The sequence below is a fragment of the Haliaeetus leucocephalus genome, unplaced genomic scaffold (genome assembly GCF_000737465.1).
Source record: "Haliaeetus leucocephalus isolate CR32 unplaced genomic scaffold, Haliaeetus_leucocephalus-4.0 Scaffold179, whole genome shotgun sequence".
Classification (NCBI taxonomy): domain Eukaryota; kingdom Metazoa; phylum Chordata; class Aves; order Accipitriformes; family Accipitridae; genus Haliaeetus; species Haliaeetus leucocephalus.
The window spans coordinates 940,329-963,608 of NW_010972615.1; the positions used below are offsets into that span (position 1 = coordinate 940,329).

The 23,280-nt window shown below is 38.3% G+C and overlaps 1 protein-coding gene across 1 annotated transcript in view; it reads left to right on the forward strand.

Moving 5' to 3' along the window:
• DCDC2 (doublecortin domain containing 2) overlaps positions 1-23,280 on the forward strand; it is a 66,997-nt gene that overhangs the window by 11,031 nt on the left and 32,686 nt on the right. Inside the window, exons 3-7 of the mRNA XM_010564441.1 lie at positions 12,240-12,316; positions 12,443-12,574; positions 17,103-17,249; positions 18,354-18,408; positions 20,923-21,118. Coding sequence (XP_010562743.1) covers positions 12,240-12,316; positions 12,443-12,574; positions 17,103-17,249; positions 18,354-18,408; positions 20,923-21,118 — 607 coding nt within the window. The remainder of the gene's footprint in view (positions 1-12,239; positions 12,317-12,442; positions 12,575-17,102; positions 17,250-18,353; positions 18,409-20,922; positions 21,119-23,280) is intronic.

Below are 23,280 nucleotides of genomic sequence, written 5' to 3' on the forward strand. Positions count from 1 at the left end.
TTATTTAGTTTCACGTTAACATCCAATTTCAGTTCCCTGGTTTCTGATGTAATCTTGATGCAGTAACATTTGAGCAATTATCAAGCACATTCTCACAAGTTATCCCTTGCTGCATGCTGCTAGAGCTGGTGGGATTTTAAAGCCACATCTCTGCCTCTTCTCACTTCATCTGCTGTTATGTGTATTGGGCACTTCCTTGCCTGTTTGTACTTTGCTTTCCTTAGCAATAGCAGCAGCGCAGCAGTTTAGGAAAAGCCCCTTAGTTGTCATGCTGCTGTAACACCAGATCAGCGTGCCACTCAGCTGATTTTCACAGTGCCACAAATTCACTTGACTAGGAGTGTGCATGATGGTCAGAAGGCCAAGCTGCAGCTTATGAAGAAGGAGAAAGAAAACATCAAATCAGAGCTAAAGGTAGTGAGCAGCAGTGGTGAGGAGAGACTGCCTGTATAAGCAAATTTGTATCTGGATCAAGCATTTTACTGACATGGCGATACTCCTTCCCTTCTGTTTTGCTGTTTATCCCAGCAGATAAGTGATGACGTCTCTTGCACTGTAGCATTGTGGTGGTGGTTCTGCATGGAAAGCTGGAACAAATTTCCTAGGAAAAGTCTGATTTTTCAATTCCCATTTGATGGCCTCTGCAATAAGCTAATCCCCTAGAATTGCCACATCCCATGTTAGTTTAGACTTTTTGTGGAGAGAGAAGAGATAGAGACTAAGTTCAGATTTCTGCCTTCTCCCCCTTTCAACCAGGGACAGCCGTAAGGGTGCGGTGAAAGAAGACACTTGTCGCAGAGGCCTGGGAAAATTGTGTGTCAGTCTCAGCAGATGGCAGCCAGGCACTTGGTGATTTTAAATCCTCTGGCAGAGCCCTCACGCTATAATAACATGTCTCAAAACTTTTTACAGTTATGTTACTGGTAGGGAAAGTAGTAAAAAGATTTAATCCTGACCCAGGCTAAAGCTTTGATACAGACTATTCCATCCATCGCTTCTTTTGGTAACTGAGCTTCTTGTTTTGCAAGAGACATCCCTTTTGTACTGAAGGCGATCTGCAAGTACAAGTACATTTTAAATGATGTGCTTGAGGAATCTAACAATTAATCTCTTGAGGAAGTACAGACCAACAGAGTTACATTTGTTTATTTTAAGCTTAATTGTTTGTAAAAGGTACTGAATGTTATTTTCCAATGTCCAAGTATGGACATTTATATTTCTCTAGGCACTATCTCTCATCTAGATGGTCCCTCCCCAGGTGCTCAAAAAGATGAATTTTACTTGTCTTTGGGGCTGGGTAAGCTGCTGAAGAATTACCTGAGCTTTTATATTTGCAAATCCTGTAGGCCACTATTTGTTTTAAATTCTCTTTGTTTCACAAAAATGTGTTCAGCTGAAACCTCCTTTCTTCTTTGGCTTCTTATGACCAACAGTTTTTTGAATACACTGAAGTAAATGGACTTCTCAATGTGTTATTGTAAAAGCAAAGAATTGCAGGCACCTAAGAAAAGCAGATGTATTTTGATATTGAAGAACCAGTCTCTTGCAACTGAAAGAAAAAAGGAAGGTTACAGTGTCTGTATGAAATAGCATCTATTATTAAAAGTTCATAGTAGGCCTGCCTTAAGGTGCTTTTCTGATGATACAGATAGATTTGCCCTTGCACGATAGCAGGCAGGTTTTCTTAGGTAGTAAAAACACTGAGTTTTTCTGTCTGCACTTCACTTTTTCTCCTGGGCTTCTAGGACAAGGTGATTGTGTGGCAAGCTCTGACAAAAGTATTTTTTGTGCTGCTCAAGATTCGTTGTCATTTGTGTTCCACTTGGATTCTTTTACCCACTTACATTCTAGAAAAGCATTTATAAAGTTATTTAAGAAAATTCTACTTATATGTCTCACTCTAAGTAAGGCACATCAAGAGTTAGCTGTATACAGTAGAGAGATAAGGATTATGTAGACTCCTTTCCTTAGGTTCACCACTGTTTTCTATGATGTTTAAGCAATGAAAGTATTCTGGTCCACAATTTTATAACATTTGCCTACTTATGGTACATTTATAACATTATTACCCATCGACTGGGAACTGCTGTAGGGCAGTAAGTCTGAAAACAGATGTTGTAAGAGCTGGTTGGTTGTAGGCCAAGTGTGTGGCTGGTTGAGGAAGGGTCACATTACTCAATTCTTTGAGCAGTGGGTTCATTACGGAGCGCTGTCATTTTAGCATTACAAGTGGCTCTGTATGGCTCTTGGACTGTCAGATTCAGTGATGTGTGTCAGGGGCCCTGGTGTGAGGGATGCACTAGGGACTCTCTGCCCACCACCCAACAGGTCTTGTCCTACCTTTCCAGCTCCAGGTTCTTCCCATGTTCAGCCTGGGTACCCTTCTGCACTTCTGTTGCCTCACACATAGTAGTTGTGTCCTAGTCACATTTTTCCGGTGATTCATTACTTTTTTTTTTCACTCTTTTACATAGACATGTTTTGTTGTTCCATAACTCTAGTTCAATTGCAGCTTCTTCTTTTATCAGGTGGTTTAGGTGTGGTCATATTTGGAGGAGTATTTGTAGAATGGAATAATCAATATTTTTACTAATGATTCTTCAGATTAGTAAAGATTCCTCAAAGCTTTCGTACATGTATGGTCCGAATATTTGTATCAGAACATCTCTTTCTAGTGAAAACACTTGATAATTACAAGGATTTGAATGAGTGTTTGAACATTTTGAAACTTTTTAATTTCCAGTCCAGTGCCTGCCAGTCCTCACATTGGTCACATGCTGGATGACACAGAGGTGTGCTAGGACGTGGAGTAGAGTGTGTTTCCTTGCTAGAGAACTTCACAGAGTGTGTCTGTTCCTGTGGTGAAGTGTGACTGCAGAATGAAACTGTGACTGGCAGAGCTGCCTTTTACTGGTAGTCTCCAGCTGCGGCACATCAGCTTAGTACCACTCCTGCTGTGGGGCCTCATGGGCCAGACACAGTCAATCGGCAGATCACAGCCTAGGTCAGTTGGCCATCGCGTTCTTGGTGAGATCCTGGTCCAGGAGAGGTTCTCCACTTGTCCAGTGCTGACGGAAGAGGCGGGCACCATGACAGAGGGATGTGAGGTAGAAAATACAATGTTTGAGACTTGGTAGATCTGAACTTAGCATCAGAATTTTCCAAAAAAGCATCTGAGATGTTGCTATAAAAGTATTTTGAGGAGCTGCCGTTTCTCTGTATTTTAAAATTAATTTCTTTTAGTATCATTTATGGCAATTATTTCTTCTGCATCCTTTAAGTGCATCTTTGTTGCTAGACAGTGGAGTCACCACTCATCTGTCAGCAGTGATATGGTTGGATTAATTTTTAAAATTTGAATTTTGGAAGTTTATAATGTTGTCTTGATTTCACAAATTATTTTGGTATATTTATGCTGGATATACCTTGTCCCTAACGTACTTGCATATTTTTTCCAAGTACATTCTCATGAAAAATCCCAGTATTTATAATTACTGTTTATTTCAAACCTAGCATTTATCATATCTGACAAATAATGTACATGTCTAATCATAAGAAAAAACTTGTCATTGGACTCTTGATTCACTTTAACTTTTAACTGTCAGTTAGAAATGGTTCATTGATATTTTCTCTGTACAGGAGATAGTTTTGTGAGGGTAAGAGAGTGCCTGAATAGATATTAGAAATGATCCCAGCATGTGCAAATTACAGCCATTTGATGTCAAAACAGCCTATCTTCACAGGATATTCTTTCCTAAGAATTAGAAAGAAACAAACACAATTTGTGCTACCCAAACTTACTGTACACAAAATACTTGTATGTCTGGAAATGAATTGTGTATATGTAATATTAATTGTATATATAAATATAAATGTAATATAAATTGTGTATAAAGTAAGGCATTTCCCTTTTTCTGATGCTGAATTAATTAGGAATTTTACTGTAAGTGTAGTTCCGGGAATAAGACTATCAAAATGCAAAGATTAAAAAAAAGGGATATACATCTTTAATCTCCTGAGCAAGATCTTTAATAGTTAAATTTTATTTGTCATTGTTTGGTACTTAGTATCCTGGTAACATAATTAGTACAACAAGGCATACAAAACAGATACTCTTCCTGAGTGTTCATAATCTAATACCAGGAGGAACCAGAGGAGAACTGACCAGACATCCAGTTAAAACATAAGCTGTGTCCTTTTTTCTCATTGGGCCTATGAATTAATAAAATTTATATAGTTCTGTATACTTGAATTGTGCAATTTTGAGTATTTTGATTAACAGCTGGCTTACAGATGGATTTAGTGGATTTTGGAGCAACAGAAAGACTTGTAGAGGCTTTGGTTCACGCCACTGGAGAATTTCGTGGTCTGTATTGAGTTTTGAAACTTGAAGGTCGGTCTCTTCTGTGATTAACATGTCTGCCTTGTTCTGTAGGGTAACTGCTCTTTCTGCTCTGTGAGGAGACTAGGAGGAAGGGAAGAGATGCCAGTACTGAAGTTTTTAATGAGTCATGCTAGTCTCTTTAAAAACTTGTTGCTGCATACTAAATTGACTTACTGGAAACATTAACAACTTTTACCTTTGATTAAAAATGATGAAAAAATTATTTGGGGGGGGTTGCTTTTTGTTCTTCAGCTGTCGCTGTTCACAGGTTCAGGTCCTTCTGATCAGTCATGAAGGCCAGAGACTTCCTTTTGGTTTAAATGAGTCTAAGGAATTCGGGGAAAATACACAAATCGTCAGAGGCAAAAATGGTGGGAATTGGCAGTATTATGTCAGTGGCAGAAATGAGTATCAAGATCTATTCTGGTTGAATAAAATCTGCTTTATTGATGCCATCGTTGTGTGTGTTGTAAGCAGTGTAGGGTATAGCATCATGCAACTCGCAGAAGAAGTAGGAGCTATTCTTGGGATCCAGAAGCAACACAGCTGTGATCTGTTTTGGAGCACTGCACAGGCTAAGTGCCTGGGCAGATAAGGCCATGCCATTGTCTGATTTATCCCAGCTGAAGATCTGTCCCTTAGTCCAATGCCCCAAAACTGTGACAGATCGTAAGTGAAACATTCTTCTTTCCAGGGCTTAGCTAGATGGGGTGAGGCTTACCCCCAGATGCGCAGGGGATATGAAGTCCATTTCACTTACCATGGCTGAAAAGGAGGGTGATTTACTATGGAGGTGAACAGAGTGGCTTTAAACACTTTGGGAATTTTGCAGGAGCTTTGCAGTCTAGAAGGCTCCCTGAATCAGTCCATGACCATTCGTTCTAGCATAGTTCATTTCCAGCTCACCTATGCTTTATGTGGGCTGAGAAGTTTGTGTACTGCCGTGGTGTTGTGATCTATTTATGTGAGCTTGGACATACGCTCAGTTAATAGCAGTTTGAGTGGTGCTTTGTATCCACACCAGTAGAAAGGGCAGTGGTCTCTCGCTCAGGGCTGTTTTGTACTACCCAGTGTACCATCTAGCAATGCAAAGTAGCCAGGGAAATGTAGATTATCCAGGTTAATTACTGTATAGGATAACTGAAATGGTTTTGTACTGACAAAATACCTCAGTGAGTTTGACTCTGCATCTTTCGTCAAAGTGTATAAAAATGCCCATTTAAAAGAAGTCGTGTTTCTATGAAATAGATGTTTCCTATGCTGTAATAGCTTTAGAAAACTTATCGTTCTAATTTGCTTTTGATCACTGAACCTTGAACATTCCTTTGTTTCACATCACAGGGTGGTGATGGTGTGTATAAATGGGATTTTGGTTCTTTTGACCCCGGTTCTACCCTAGGGGAATGCAAATATTTGTTCTCAATTTTCCTGGGCACATTGATTAACAAACAGGCCATTGTAACAAACTGGCAAAGCCATGGCTCATTGCATGAGCTGATAAATTTGGAATGTGACATTGTGTTGAAATATTTAAAACTTCAAAAGGTTAGTTATAAAGTGACATTATTCATATGAGTGAGATGCTCGTAGCACCCAAGACTACATTGATACAGCTACAAGAAAGGCCAGCTCTTAAACCTGTATAAATCAAACCAGCACAGAGCATCTGATTCAGGGAGCTTACGTTTTTTGACTGGTTTGCTGCCATCCAGTATGGCTTTATAAATACGTGTAAACCTGTAAATCTTGCAGTTGTTCAGTTGCCCCCTTTGATGGGGGGCACTTCTGGTAAGAAAAGGTAATAAATCAGATAGCCATACCATTTCTTAGCTATGGATAACTAGCCTGTGTCTTCATGGCAGCCTGTGAAAGTGCTGCCAGACCTCTGTATTTAGCATGTCTCTAATTATTTAATATACACTGGAGGAAAAAGAAAAGCTAAGAATGGCACATTTCTATTTGAAACTATTCTCAAGTGCATATAAGTCACCTTTTCAGAAACTAAATACGCACAGCATGTTCAGAGGACAAATAAAATACTATTTAATGAACTGTATACTTTTTGGATATACAAGCATTGATTCTCTGAAGAGACACACGCCTCTTGCAGGTCCTGAGTAGCCAACAGGAGGTTGAGAAGTTTGCTGAGTCTGTCCCACTTCCCAGTCTATATTTGAATAATGAGTGAGAAAAGTATAATGCAGTGTTCATAGAAGCAAAAACTTTATACGTGGGGATCAGCAAATAGGTTCACACCAAAGAAAACAAATACACATCATTTTGCTACATCTCCATTTTAGGGATGAAGTTTTTTACCTTCTACTGGTTAACACATTTCTGAAGAAAGAAGTGAAAACCATTCATTTTTATTTATGTATTCCAAACTAATGTGTGGGTTGCTCAGAGTCCTTACATGAATAGCCATTCTCCATGATGCTTTCCCTGTAATGCCACATATGAGCTAGAAGCATTGCATGAGCAAGCCCATCTGTAGTGTTATAAAAAGAAGTAACATGTTTTTAGCTGATCTTCAGTCTTTCATGTGGTCAGTTGAACATAAACATAATAGAAATTTCTGTATTAAAATTATATTAAATGGGTGTATATATGTATGTATACTCATATATTATATACATGTATACACATGTGGATATGCACACGGTAATTCAAAATGGTTTTCTTAGAAAAACTATTTTTCATACGTGTACATATGACAGTATACCTGAGGTAATGGTATGGATGCTGATCATTTTGTTTTGGTTTTTTTGCCAACAGCCAACAGTGGAAGATGTAAGTACCTAAAGTAGATTGTGCAATGTGTTGTATATGTTTGTTAAGTGTTTTGTCTGTGTTTGTTAAATTTTGTGAATATTTAGCATATTTTTTAGCATAAGGGAAAAATGCATAGAATGTTGTTATAAAGCAGCTGTGAGGGTACGGATTTTTTTTACCATGTTTCAGTTAGATGCTGATCTGCATCTTGGCCTTGTATTTTCAAAGGGATGTTAGAAGGCACTCAGCTGCAGCTAACATTCAGCAACACAAATTCAACTACAGTGAATTAATGACTGAAGATGAAAGCTGGGCTCCAAGAGCTTCTCTGTAGAATGTACTCTGAAATTCAAGTGTTTACAGAGATCTCAAACACTGCAGATTGATCCCCAGTCCCAGAACCTAGCCTGTGTTGAGTTTAGCTGCTTTGTTTTTCCTACACTCTGCAAGGTGCTTTGCAAAGTTATTTCAGAGGTGGTAACTCCCCTCTGAAGCAAGAAAGATACACACTGCTGTTGGTGTAAGAGGCACTGTGGGAAATAACAAATCCTTTGTAGAATAGAAAGGTAAAAATTATGGTGGTTTTCAGTGTCTGTGATCCCATGCTGTATTTACAACTGTGTTTATCTCTTGTTGCCTTGCAAATTCTCATCTGATTGATTGCCTCCAGCTTAAAGTTCCCTCTGAATTTCAACTGATATAATGGTTTCTCCTTCCTCCCCTAAATACTTTGTGTTGCTGCTGTATGTTGTCGTGTAATACCTCAGATAAGTATCTCATCACAAATTATGAAATGTTGGCAACATTTGTCAGTAGGATATGGAAGCTGCCCTTGAATGGGTCTTTTCAAACAAACTGAAAATGTATGAAATTTAAAGATAAAATCATAATGTGGCTAGACCATTGATTAATGTAAATATGCTGACGTAAATGGGAAAGTACTGATGTACATCAGCTGAGAATGTGCCTGGTGAAATTAAAAGAAAATAAAGGGTTTAGGGGGCTAGTGATGCTGGTCTCTTAATGTCAGCACAAACTTTCACCCAAGACCATATCGTCGTTAATATGTAACTCTGCAGTGCCAGAGAGGTCAGGCTATTCCTGCCACTGCAACAACCAGACACTGTGGTACCTCCTACGAACAACACAGGAGCAGAAGCATGTATTCTTTAATTAAATCCTGGATCAGGTCTTCCGCTGGGGTGGTTTGGCATAACTCCATATACTTCAAAGGAACTAGATTGATTCACAGTGGCTGAGCACTTGGTCTTTTATTAACGTATACTTCTGTGTATTGAAATTACGTGGCTTGCTTTTCATAACCATAAGTAGTTTAACATTGGTCAGATAGAAGTTGTTCTAAACTGTATGAGGTAGTAACTTGAAGACTGTGCCAAAAAAAAAAAAAAAAAAGAACAGAACAGTCAGTTTAGTTAGCAGAATGGTGTATAGGGTGAGGTCTTTTGGGGTTTTGTTTTTTGGGGTTTTTTTCTTATTTTTTTCAATCACAGTGCAGTCTAGATTTAGCCAAACTGGTTTTTAAAAAGGTGGCTTCAGAGCAGGCTAGGGTTGCTGGTGCTGAGTTTTTGTGCTGTTGTACTTGGAGAGCTTGATATACTATGCTGTAGCCAGAACATACATTGGGCATCTCTAAGAGTTCTCTTGTGCATTGTGGAATATTATATTATACTATATTGTAGTTGCTTGCATGTCTGCATGCTTGCCAGCTTCAAAATCAAAAGTGTTCTGCACAGCTCATTTGCAGCACCCCTGTGCAGGCACTTCCCTCTGTTTTTTTTAAATTTTCTTATAATTTATATATTTATATTCTCCTTTCCTCTCTCTCATCTGCAGCATCAGAGTGTCCCTGTTTCTTGGATGAATATAAAGAGTTTATCTTTCTTTTGGCCCCTGAAGCAGATCAGGTGTAAAACATGCCTTCAGAAGGCAAGAAGTCCCAAAGATATTAGTTATCCCTCTTCTTCCAGACAAACAACAATAGCCTAAACATCTGCCTAAGAGCATATGGACCCCAAGAAAAGAGGCAGTATGCTTGCCCCTGCTGTTCATGTCGGGTGCAGCAAAAGACTCTTCAGAGAGTTCTGTGCCACCACAGTCCGGCATCTGCTTAATTTAGTCTGGGCTACTCTGCTCCAGGCTCCCAGAAACTGAGGTCTTGTCTATGCACTGTGCTAAATACTTGTGGGTGTTTTAATAGTGTCATAGTAATTTTAGTGTTTCCATGCACTGATTTTTGTGGTGTTACGTTAGCAAATGTAATATTGCACTAACGTATTCCTTTCACCTTTTAATATAGCAGGTACATTTGATGTAAACATGCTTAGCAAAACAACGCAAGATTGCATTTTGTTCTGGTTTAGGCCGTGTTTAGGTAGAAAAGACAAATATGAACTCTCTGCCCAAGCTGGTCCCATCTTACAGTCCCCTCCAGTTTGCTTGTTTAAGAACAGGGCTGACTTGTTAGGCCACAGAAGGCTGCCAGAAATATTAATGACTCTTTGACAGAGTAACCCAAAAGATAGACTTGCAAGCTGATGCCACAGTATCTATTATTGGCAGAAATACAGTCATTCGAATAATAAATGAGCCCTTAACATCTGTCAGGTTGCTTGTTTTCTCAGGGGCCCGGTGATTGGGCTGCATGCAATAACATGATGACCTTCTGAGGAGCCTACATCAAAATTAATGGTTTCATCAGCTTGCAGGAACAACTAAATAATTGGGCACACCTGGGACTATACTAAAGGGCTCCTTTATGCTTAGTAAACACTTTTTAACTAGTTTCAGTAAAGTGTGGATCACTGAAACCTGAGTGTTGCAGATTGGTCAGAGAACTTAGTTTGATGGACTGTTGGGAGTATGTGGGAGCTTGAGCATAGGTATCAAGAGTATAAGTGAGCATCAGGAATGGATGAGGAATCAACTTTTAGAAAAATCAATTTAAGACCTTACTAGTTATATCTTGAATACTTTGCAGGGGATTAGCCTGGCAACCTAGCAGCTCTGCAGAAAGGTGTAAGGGCAGCCAAAGTTTGGACCCTTAATGGATGACAGCAATAGAAATGTTTTCATATGTTGCAGTTTAAGGTGTGTTTTCTTTTTCTTCCTAGAGACTCAGTAAATTTTCATCTCAAATTTTAGTGACATAAACGACCAGTGATGCTCTGAAAAATGTGCTTTAAATGTTTCTGCAGAATGATTGAGCTCCTAAAATATTTGGCAGTCTCCAAAGATTTCTTTGCCTCCCCTAATGAGGTGTATGATAACAACCTCTTACTCTCTTTCCAACCCTGTAGTAGTAGATGTGAATCTTCCACCTGATTCAGAGCACACCTGGAATTAACAGCAAGTCTGTGAATTGCAATTACCTTAGGCATTAAGGCATAGCTTATGTACAGTGTAGTACAAAATTTCTCATTGTATGAGGCCAAGACAAACATGTATCTATGAAATAAATCTTACAGAGTAAATATACTACCTAGTAAATTGCTTACATAACGGGAAGGTCCCCAGCCATTCCAGGAGCCTGCTTCCTAGTCTGGTCCACAGGCAATGCTGAAGTGAGTTGAATTCAGAATAGATATGCTTCTTTTTTAGTAAACATTGAGAACGGATCTTGTTCAACAGATTTACCTGTTGCTGTCTTTCACTTGAAGTGATTGTACATCAAGGAATGCCAGTTTTGCTTTTGTTTTCTTGGTTGTTTTTTCCCCTAAGAGAGCTATCTTAGCTCCAGAATTTATGTGTTTGGTGCAGAATTTGCTGTGTGAGGTTCTTTGGGTTATGTGGGAAGTCAGATTTGATTATTTTAATAATAATTTTTAGCCAGTTTAGAATATCTAGTGGGTTGAGCAACTCTCATGCTTTTTTTCAGTACATACAAGAGAAAGATCTGGAAAGCAGTTCTGTCAGTACTAAATGTATTTGTGTGAAAATCCAAGCAAAAACTTAAAGCACTGGAGTCCAGACCGTTTTCCATAAATGAAATAAGAAGTATTGGTTAAGTTAGCACACAGTGTGATATAGCTGCAACACATCACGTCATTAGACTGCTTTTTATAGTGACTGGAATGTTGCCAGTTTAAATAAGCTTTGTACGTCTATTTGAAAGCATGTCTCTATGCATGCTGGCTATTTAATCCTTTAAGCTTTTATAGTCTTTTTTAGAAATGTAGCCAACTTGTTAATGCATGTACTGTGACTTTTGAATATATGTTTGAGTTTGACACCTTATTTTGATTTGCTAATTATGGAGAATTAAAAGAATCTTCCTACTGATTCTGGAGTTTGGGGTTATCCCTTTTTTTTTTTTTTTTTTTAATTTGAAAGTGTGTTTATAAATGCAGTAGGGAATCCTAGCTAGGCAGTATCGCATAACTTTCTGTTCAGTATAATGCCATTAATGTCAAGCCACCTAACTGATCTCAATGTAGTGTCTGTTCAAAGGAGTACAGGGAATAATGCTGGGAATTAAGTGGCCTGTGTTTTATTCTGAGAGCTAAAAATCTGCAGTTCACCTCACTTGTGAGTCATTGCCCTAAAATGAGCATAGTATTCAGCAACCTTTTTAAATCACCGATAGATTTGGATGTAAAGACCTGTACAAGAGCAAAAGTACTTACTACATAATAGCAGAGAGACCTAGAGGTGGCATTTATTGTTAAAAAGAGAAGATGGTTTAATTGTCTGGGCCATGGTTATGAGGAGTAAAGACTAAGAGAGCAAGAACACCATTTGGCAGTGTTGCCTTGGGTCTCTAGGAACAGTAGCTGAGAAGTCACCAAAGATATCCATACAATTCTGACCTCTCAGTGGAAACCATACGTTGTGCCATGCTGCACAGTGGTATACTATGCTGTGGTTGTTATTCAACGTGTATATGAACCTGCAGCAGTAATTGTGTATGCTCTGTAGAAGGTGAAGCTGGAATGGAGTAAAATGCATATTTAAAAAACAGGAACTTCTTTCTGCAGATACGCTGCCCCCCTTGCTGGTGGTAGTCAGGGCAAACTCTTTCCCAGTGTGAAGACTGAGTAATTTCTAATTCTTCTTGTCCTTGCAGGTCAAGCCGGTTACTCACAGTAGAATCACTGTGTCAGCACGGTTTCGAAAACCACTCCAGGAACCCTACACTATTTTGTAAGTAGAATTTTCAGTTAGTGAACTGCCATTTTGGGGCATATGGTGGGGTGGTGGTGTCTTAACTTCAGATGATTTTTTCTTTTTAAATGTTCCTGCAAATTATTTTACTTTGCTTTATTTCAGTCTGATTGCTAACGGAGACCTTATTAGCCCTGTAGTGCGCCTCCTCATTCCCAGGAAAACACTGAATCACTGGGATCATATTCTCGAAATGGTTACAGGAAAAGTTACCCTCAGAAGTGGAGCTGTTCACAGGTATAAAGAAGCTGATATTTGCAAGATACATTTGATATGCGTAGATATGTTTTTAAAACTCCATAGGTAGATGTAATGGATCATTCCTGCTTCATGGGAAATTCCACTATAAGAAAGATAAAATACACCAAAAAGCCACAAAATAGAAATAGATTGACTCCAAGTAACCTTCAGGTTTCATTTCAACTGCTATTTAAAAAAAGAAAAACCTCAATTTGTTTCAGCTGTTATTTCCTGATTAAATATTCAGTTAGCAGGCATGTAGTAATACAATAATAATGCACTATATTTATTATTAAGTATTAAGTTACATGTCAGAATAAAATAAATGAGCACGGTAAAATTGGTGAAGATTGTTTGGAATGTGCAATAACAGATGCGATCCATGTTATCTTTTAATTTTGATAGTTCTTTAAATTCATTGGGGCAAACAATTTCAGGGAAAATATTATAGATTCTTTGGTTTTTGAAGACCTGTGCTATGACTAGGATGTGCTTTATACTCAGCCAGGGAAGCCTCCTAATAAAAGCCAAGGCTAAAGTTGTAGTTGGGGGTTTGCCAGTTCCAGTATCTCAGCTGGTCTGAGTTGTGGTATCCCAGGAATAGGAGGTGACCTCTTGGATAGGTAAGTTTCAGTCCCTTAAGGCTTTTACAGTCTAAAATAAGCTCTCTAAAGTCGGATTTGGTAGTTGTTGCAAGTTTTAGAGCAAAATGATATATGCAGTTTCCATGAGAAACACTGCAGTGTAAGCGGGCTGCCAAGGTCTGTACAAGCAAATTACTGACATTCCAGTGTTGCCCCATGCAGAGCACATTACAGAAATCAGAAATCCGTTCCTCAGGTGTAAGGGGCCTTTTGTGGAAAATCGTTCTTCACAGCTTATGCAATTTCTGAGGCTAAGCTTGCAAAATCTTTCTCAAATCAGCAAAGATAAGGTAGTCTTTAAGTTCTTCTCATTGCTTTCCCAGAGCCGATAAAGTCAATGAAAGATTAAGGTAATGCTGTCTGTTGACTTTTAGCTCTCATCTAATTTTTCCTCTCAGCCCTGCATTTCTTTGCTCCTATTATCTGGCTACTTAGCACTTTTACTTGCAGTAAAGTAAACCTATACATGTGTTACAGCTTTCTGGATCTGATTCTCAGTTAGTGTAACTGAAGTGAGCAAAGTAACAGTCATTTACAACATACCAATTCTTTCTGCTCTCAGGTTGGTTAGCAATTTAAAAACCTTTCACATTTTATTCTTATTACTTGGTGTCACTCCTTGGTGAAACTGAATGATGTACATGAAAGCATAAATCATTCTGTACGTAGACAGGACTGCTTTTGAGAAGTTCCCCTCAGTGTTCAGCTTTAATCCTTTAAAAGATAAGATAACATACATGACATTTTGAATTATTTAATGTTTTCCTTTTTCTGGTTTTCTATTAACCCAGTTTTCATTTTCTTTTCCTTAAAATGCTAGGAATACATATTAAATACGTTAGTAAAGTGATCGTTGTTCTTTAATAAGTTACACATTAATTGCTGGGGTTTACTGAAACTATGTTAGCGTTAAGGGACGTCCTGTAAGACCACTGATGCTGGGAAGATATAATTTCTCATTAAAGAGGGGTAAGTGGAATTACGAGAACCTGCATTATGTATATGGCAGTTTTTCTTTTCCATGTTATTAAAAGACATACAAAGCTGCCAAGTCTTACGCAGTTTCACGCATGTGGGTTTTTAAAAAAAAAAAAAAATTATTGATCATCCCCATCAGAATAGGAATGTAAGTAAGAAATATGAGAGAGGAGACAATGAGAAAGTAGCTTTTCTGCTTGCCAGATTGTGCATGGGGATGGGGTCCAGCAACCTGATGGGCAGGTACCTGGGAATTTGGGGATATTGGTTCTGCAAGTTGTGTCTTCGTTGTCTCCTTTGTCAGCCTGTACGCTTGCTTTGTTTTGGCTGCCACTTTTTGGCTTGGATTCAGGAGGGAAAATGGAAGTCCACTGCCATACCACAGGACAAGTCCTAGGTCATCTCCCAGTGACCAGAAGAAGTGACCACAAAGACATCTTTGTTGCTTAATACTAGCCAGAGAGAACCCAGCTGGTCTGTGAATGGTTGTGGCCAGGTGGGTGGGTAGAAGGCTTCAGAAGTAAGTGTCGCAAAACTTGAGTGATGCTTGTTAAGTCAATAGTCATTTATTTGTTTGAAGTTCCATTTTTCTAAAATGCATTTTTAAATTCACTTTCATCTTCAGTGACTGATTATGTTTGATTCAGTTATTGTGATTAATATTTTCAGGGTGAAGAATACAACTAGAGATTGCCAGATAAGCCATAACATTTTGGGGAGTTATATTAAGCAAACAAATTTTGTGCATTAAATATAACATTAAAACACAAGCAAAGTGAAAGATTGGGAACAAAACCCCACAGTCATATTTGTAGGTACTCCTATATACCTGCACACCATACAAATCATATAAAACAGTTCTTGAACTGTGGTACACTGATTTGCTGTTTTGTCCCCTAAGTTCCCCAAAGCAAAAGGTAATCTAGCAAAAGACAGTGAGATTAATTCAGAAATAGACCTCTTGCTGATTTTTAGATTGCTTGTTTTATTTTCATTGTTTGTGTGTGACTGATGTCTGCGTGGTTGTGAAACATAAATTGCTCTTTGACTTGCTGGCATGCCTGTGAAATGTTTGCACTAAAAAGTAAATATGAGTAATATAAAGGGGGTGCTTCAGAGTCAGCATACCGCTTCGCAAGGAAGCAGCAATGTGATCAAGATTTCAAAAAGCTGCAATTTCACCTTTGAAAACTTTCAGTCTTTGCACTTAGAAAACCAAGGTACTTCTATATGGCAGGAGGCACCTAGAAAATCAAGGTACTTTCATCAGGGGAATATAAGACATGGACACGCTGGAGCAAGAACAGCAAAGGGCCACAGAGATGAAGGGCTTGAAGATGCCTGTCATGTGAGGAGGATTGGGAGAGCTGGGACTCTGTAGCCTGGGGAAGACAAGGCTCAGGGGGATCTTGTTAATGTGTATAAACACCTGCTGGGAACAAGTGAAGAAGTCAGAGCCAGGCTCTTCTCAGTGGTGCCCAGTTACAGGACAAGAGGCAATGGGCACAAACTGAAATACAGGAAATTCCACATGAACAGAAGAAAAAAAAAAATTTACTGTAAGGGTCATCAAACACTGGAACACGTTGCCCAGGGAGGTTATGGAGTCTCCATCCTTGCAGTTACTCAAAACGCACCTGGACACAGCCCTGAACAACCTGCTTTAGTTGCTCTTGTTCTGCTCAGGGTGGTTGGACTAGGTGGTCTCCACAGATCGTGTCCAGCCTCAGCTATTCTGTGGCTCCTGGTTCTATAAACTGCATCTTTTTTTTTCTTCAAGGTTTTTATTCAAGGTTGTGCCACTGTGTGTATGAACTTAAGCAGCTTTTTCTCTATAAAACTGAAAATTTTTGCACTTTATAAGTCAGGGGTATTCTCAAGGCAGGCTCTTGATATTCTTCCTAAAAGGTTCATTGTATAGGTGTATATATCATTTTATATCTCATTGCATTGTGTTGAAATCTATGAGTAACACATGTAGCAGCTCCTGTAGAAGGCTTCTAGAAAGGCAATTAAGATAGCCATTCAACATTCCTGCATTTGTCTTAAATGCAAGACTGTTGATGTTGACTTTTTAATTAAATATAAATATTGTTGAGTTTTGGAATATGCTTCATAGGAAAGAGCTTATTTATTGTTGCATGTTTCCTTCTTCCTCATTGTGTTGACTGTCCCCCCCGCCCCCAGTCCCTAATGCATTTCTTCCTTCTTGGTAAAGTGTAGAAACAGAAATTATTGTGGTAAAAATCTACCTGGTGTAGTAGACATATTAATGATTGGTATTGTAGGTGCTTAAGATACACAGCTTCTTGTTATAATGTCTTATTGTATTTCCCGCTACTCCCAGCCTTACCCCACCAGGTACAGCCATGTTCCACCCTTCCGATCTATACAATATAACAGTGTAAGTGCACTATTATCAACTTGGTGTGCGTTAGGTGGACAGGTCCTGGGTTTTCAGTCATGGGGCCATGAATGCCCTGTTCTTCCCAGGTTACTGCGTAGTGCCCAGAGCACAGATGGGAGGTGGAACTTGGTATGAGAGGGGTCGGGAACTCATGGAACAGACCCCTTCCAAGGTATCAGGGGAAAGGCATTAAAGTCTTCTAGGTACAAAGTGATTTATTTCATTTTAGAAATTATGAAAGTATTTCATCTGTCATAGCACTTCATTAGTTTTATATAAACTGTGATTTAGGTCATTATTTTGCTCTGTCTTTCCTTGTATTTTGTTTTTTTGTGTAGCGACTGATCATTGTATGGCATCCACTGTACTTTATTGGGTTTTATATCTGGAAATTCAACATAATTTAGTGATTTTGGATTAACATAGCTTTCAATGCTCTTAATACAAGTAACTGAATGTTAAGGTTTATTACATTAAGCATTTTCATATTTTTCAGACTTTACACTTTAGATGGAAAACTTGTTCAGAATGGGTCAGACTTGGAGAATGGGCAAATCTATGTTGCAGTGGGTAGAGAAAAGTTTAAGAAGTTGCCATATGGTGATCTGCTGTTTAGCAAATCGACAATGAGAAGGCCACAGGGGTAAGTTCCATAGGTGTCTGATATATTTCTCTCGTGCTTGTGTGTGTCAATTTGTTTACAAAGTACCACCAGTAAAGTACAAAATCATCATTCCAAGAACAAGGGATGGAGGGATGGAAGGACGGAGGGAGGAACGGATGGGTTTAGTATGGATGCAAAACTTTATTGACAACTTGTGAGAAAGTTGAGATAGCAAAAACAAAAGAGAAAATGGAAATTCAGAAGACTATTTCACCTCATAAACATGCCATTGAGCATGTATCACAAAATTAATGTCAGAGAAAGGATTGTTTTGACTTGGCTTAATTTGTTTTTTTTTTCCTGGGATACAAATGTGTACAGCTGAATGAGATTAGGTGCAGCTACACCAGTCTAGATCTACTCTTGCTTGGTAATCTTTTGTGGAATATGTACTCCCTTAAGAATGCTTTCTGTTTGGGTCTATTTTTTGTAAGCTAGAATTATCACATAATAAAGTCCTAAATGGGGTGCCTGTAAGGAGAAGACTGGGCTTTCAGTATCTTTGGAAAACATGAAAATTGGGAGCCATTTCATTGAAATAAATGGAAAGAAATGGAAATTTGTCCCACAAATTGGTGTAATTTAGAGAATTTGTCCTGTATTCTGCATATAAACTGGGGTGTAATTTATATATATATTTTTTTTTTTTTAGTGAGCAACTATAGACAATGTAAATAACTTGAAAGTATTTTGGGAAACATCATTTGCAACAAATGAGTTTAAGGACAATGAAAAGCTATGTTGATGTAAACAGAGTTTTGTTGAAATTGCCAGAACTTGCCATTATAATAGTTGTAAGGATCTTTCACATAGTAATTCACTGAATACTGCTCTGCAAATTTTTGGTATATAAAGTATGCATTGTGGGGAACTGTAATGCGTTTGTTTGAATAAGTTAATGATTGATTATGCGTTTAAATATAGTATAGTGAACAGAAATGAGTGATTCTTAGTAAAAATGCACAATGAATAAAACAACTCTGTTGTCATAGCCGACTTGGTGTTATCTGACTTGGTTATAGATACATAGTGTCTATGATAGTGACAGTGTACACAATTCTAAGATATGGCTTGTTTCTGCAGTTCCAAGGCCTCTGTACTACCTCCAATTGTGGGATCTCGAAAGTCTAAAGGCAGTGTAAGTATCGAGTGGCATAATAAAGATAGTTTCTAATTTTGCTTAATTCCGGCAGATGGAAAGTCCCTGTCCTTTGGGTTTTAATTAAATCTGAAGAGAAGAAATCCACAGCCACCTGGTGGTATGCTTATTAAAGCTTGATGAATATGTAGCTATTTGCAGTGTCAATTAGACAAAAGAAATCTGAGAAAATATTATTGCAATAATGGCTGCTTTATTTTTTATAAAACCTTCCATAGCAAAGATCAACTGCTATCTTGAGGTCTTTCCCATAAACCTTGTCAGCTATCTTTGTGTATTTTTTAATTTATTTATTCAAATTATATACCTAAAGGAAAAACACAGAACCTTTTACAAAATGTCTTGCAGAAAATGGTGTTTCTGCGTGCTGAGTCTGAATAAGGCCCTAAAACAGTTTCCTATCTGATGTGTTTTGCCCTAGCTAACCATTAAATACAGAGCTTGAGCCTCCGCTGCTTTGTATCCTGTATAGCTATTTATGTGTGTACAAAATGAGTCCACTATGGATTTAAAAGAGTGCCAAATCAGAATATAAGTATCTGTTTGCACTGATTCTGTACAAGTGCAGTTTACTGTACAAGTACAAGACAGCAGAGAGTCAGACCCAGAGTCTGTCATTGTAATTGTGGTAGTTGATCATGCCCATTCACTGTTTACAAAACAAAAACCCTGGAGCCACTAAACAAAGTAAGCAATAAAATACACAAGTCCCTGTTCCATTCTGTTGAAATGCAGTAGAAGAAAAAACCTCAGTAAAGAACATACTTTCAAGTGGTGCTTGTTTTTAAAATGTGAGCTTTGCAATTCTAGCATTTGTAAAAATAACTCATTAGCAGGTTTAACTTCTTGCCTCTTCTACTATTACTTAACAACACATACAGAAAATTATTTGTTATTCACTTTTATTCCACTGGGATTGTAGCACATACTGATAACAAGTCAAAACTTAAGGAGGCAGGACTATGTACTACTGCTCTTAAATATCTAATGCAACACTTGAACTGGTATAAATCATGCAATTGTTTGCTTCAGTTTGATATCTACACTTTTTTACCATTACTGCTTGGGAGTAACAGTCTCCAGTTTGAACTAGAAGAGACTGAAATACTGCCGTGCCCTCATTTCTCTTTATAGAGAAAGGATAAGTGGTAGATTTGATGGTATTGGTAGATAAATGGTAGATTAGATGGTAAAAGCGAGATGGTATTTAAGCAAGATATTTTAAACAGAACTGTTTTCTACTGGTTTTTTGAAAACTAGAAGAATCACATAAAAATGTAATAATGTATGCAGAATTTTTCAAAGAGATATGGGATTTTGTTCAGGACTTATTCTTCTGAAAGATTTACATTTTATATATATTACCGTTTAACTTTAGCAGTGAGGTGAAAAGAATTGTCCTTGACCATTGCAGAATGAAAGGCCTTTCTGGTGGGCAAGTTCTAAAATGGCATGACTTGTTCATGGAGCAACACTAAATGAAACAATGGAGCAGAATATGTTTGTCTTCTTTGATTCAGCTAAGTCTGTGATAAGTCGAACAGTTCCAGATACTGATGAGGTTTTCTGCCCTATCTACATGAGTGTTTTGTTGTTATATGGAGTGTTTTGACAGAATTGGATTAGGAGGAAACTACACATGCGGTTAGACTGGCAAAAGTAGGAGGCTGACAGCCTCTATTAAGAGGCAACAATGAGGGCGTTCAGTTGGTAAGGTCTTTATGCAGCCTAGACCAATATAAATAGCACCCTAAAGGGCTGCTATATACAGTTCAGGTTTTTACAGTGTTGAGTATGAACAGATTTAGACTGAAGAAAAATGTGTATAAATAATAAAATCTCTGGCTAGTACACCCAGAGTCATACATATATCAAAGCTGTAAAAATAAGGACCAGGTTTCTGGTTCTGTTTCTAGATACACTACAGAGCAAGCAGAGGAACTGGCTGATGTCCTTGGGGGTGATTCAGAGGTGATGTGTGGGCAGATGCCTTTCTTAGTGTCCACTTGGTAGTCAGTGTAACTGCCACACGAAGACTGTCATCCTCTTCCAGCTGCTTTTGACACTTAAATTAATGCCCATGTCTCATTTACACAGGCAATGAATTATTCACAAGTTATATATGTTACATCTTGTGACCTTCCACACATATGCATGAATGAGATACACCTGTACATCATATGCATGCATGTATAGATTCACCTAGCCATTCTTTTTATCAAATAAAGCATTACTTTCTTAAAATGAATGTGCTCTTTTATTCTGGGAGTAATTAAGGACCATTTAATCACTTGGATCGTAGAGTGAGTTGATGAGATAGTTACAGTTTTCTGGATAGTTTAAGATATCACTTAATTGTACTGATTGTAAATTAATATGCTTCTTTAACGCCTGATACCAATCCTTAGTATTAAAAGGCTGAAATAATATTGAAAATTAAAATAATAAACTTTGTCATTTTCATCAGCAATAATTACATACACTTCTTTTCAGGGAAATGATCGGCAATCTAAATCTACCGTTGGATCCAGTGACACAGGAGAAAACAGTTCCTCACCTCAGCTTCCCAAAGGGAAAGACAAAAAAAGCCAGAATCCAGAGGATTCTGTGTCCAGACGACAGTTTCCTAACAACTCTACAAAAGTAAAACAGACAGTAACAGCTTCCACAGGAGTCCTTCAAGGTAATGGTCAATACTGAGATAAACACTGTAGTAGCACAGTGGCTTTTGACCTTCAGCTGAAACAGTGAAATAGTGGAATAATATGCTTGTATAGTTCTTGAATTGTCCATTTACTCTGGCTAACTGAATTTACAAAAGTTGTTTCTGCTTAGGAAATGTACCTACGCATAACTGCTACATTCCTGGCTTCGTTTACATACCACAGGAGGCTGTATATGATTTTTAGTGTACCTTGGAAGTTAAACTACTATGGTCCTATCTTTATGCTTTTGATAAAAGCATAACAGAAAACATATTTTGACCATTTTCCCCACTGTTCTGCACTGCAAAAAAGTGAAGAAAAGGAGCTGGTCTGCAGGACACCTCGCTGTCCCTGAGGATCCCTGGTTAGCTGCCTGGTTCTGTATAACAAAATGACTAGACCCTGGAGGAATAACACAAACATGAACTCCAGTTAGCTAATAGCTGCTGAGCCTAATCATACAGCAGACCTGCTGGAGGCACTTTCAGAATTTCTCCCCTGCTGTGCTGTGGCAGCAATTTAGTCATAAACATCCTCTTTGAGAAACTGTTATTCTTATCTTATGGTATGATATTCCCCCTTCCCCTCATTTTTTTTTTAATGGCTAGAAGACTGTCCCCTCGCTACAGATATTGCTGCCATGTTGGGATGGCTATTTTTCCTCATTAGTAATAGTTCCAAAAGTCATTAATACAGGGCAATTAATATCTGCCAGGAGAAATAAATTATACTTTTCATAGAATTTGACATTTCTTCTCACTGCTGTTTAAGCGTTAATAATTAAGTGTGCAATAACAAACTGTGATCTAAAACTTCAGTATATGTCATCCAACAGTACAGTTTTGTACCTTTGTCTAGAATCATGAGTTATAAATTTACTTTGAGTCAGGAGCAGGTTTGTAAATTTGAGCTTTAAAAGATCAATGAAATATAATCTTTGGTAATATAATTGTCTTTTCAAGAGTTAGCTTGTTGAATTTCAGGTTTATTTTAGTCTTGATTCAAATACCATTCTATACTTTTGCTGGTAAGTGGACGTAATTTTAGCCAACTTTTTCAGTCAAATTTTTGTTCTTGCTGAAGGACGACGATTAGATTATAATGAAAGTGACTGGAAACATTTGTCCTTTATAACACATGAAATGACTGAATATAATATATTCTTCTCCTCAAAATCATCATGATGTAGCCCCACTTTTTACAGATTGAGTGGCGCATGCTAAAAGTATATGAAGGAGAGACTACCAGAGCACAGCCAAGCCACATAACTTTTTCTCATAGGTATAGTGCCATTATGGTGATTTTCTATATGCTGTATTTTCTGGCCTGAGGATTTTTGTAAGTAAAGTTTCTACAGATGTTTCCTGGCAGCAAATGGACCCCTCTTGCCAAGGTGAAAGAAATTTATTCTTTGCCTTTGTCGGCCTTGCATTCGGTTATCGGAGGTTTCCGATTGCTTGCTTTCATTTTCCAGAAGAGGGAAGAGTACTAGAAGTGGCAATAGTTTCTCTGTCCTTTCAGCAGGCAGTGACAACTTACTTTGATAGACAGCAGACAAATACAGGGAGATATTAACCTCTCCATATTCAGCGCTATTGCTGCTCCACCTGCTGACAAAAATGGTTGGAAATCCACAAAGTTTATTGAAGAAGTGACTCTTGCTTCTCACTTCAGCTTTGCCATGCTTTGTTCAAGCTGTTCAAGGCAGCCAATTCTCTGGTTTGAGCTAAAGTGTATGTTGGGAGAAGCGCTCTGTTCTTTCCGTGCCTCTCTATTTATCCTCCATGTGTGAAGACCTGCTAGCTAAGTGGGTGTCCTGGTTTCAGCTGGGATAGAGTTAACTGTCTTCCCCGTAGCTGGTACAGTGCTATGTTTTGAGTTCAGTATGTGAAGAATGTTGATAACACTGATGTTTTCAGTTATTGCTCAGTAGTGTTTAGACTATAGTCAAGGATTTTTCAGCTTCTCATGCCCAGCCAGGGCACCTGACCCAAACTGGCCAACAGTGTATTCCATACCATGGGACATCCCATCTAGTTTAGGAACTGGGAAGGGGGGGGCAGGGACCCGCCGCTCGGGGACTGGCTGGGTGTCGGTCGGCGGGTGGTGAGCGATTGCCCTGCGCATCATTTGTACATTTCAATCC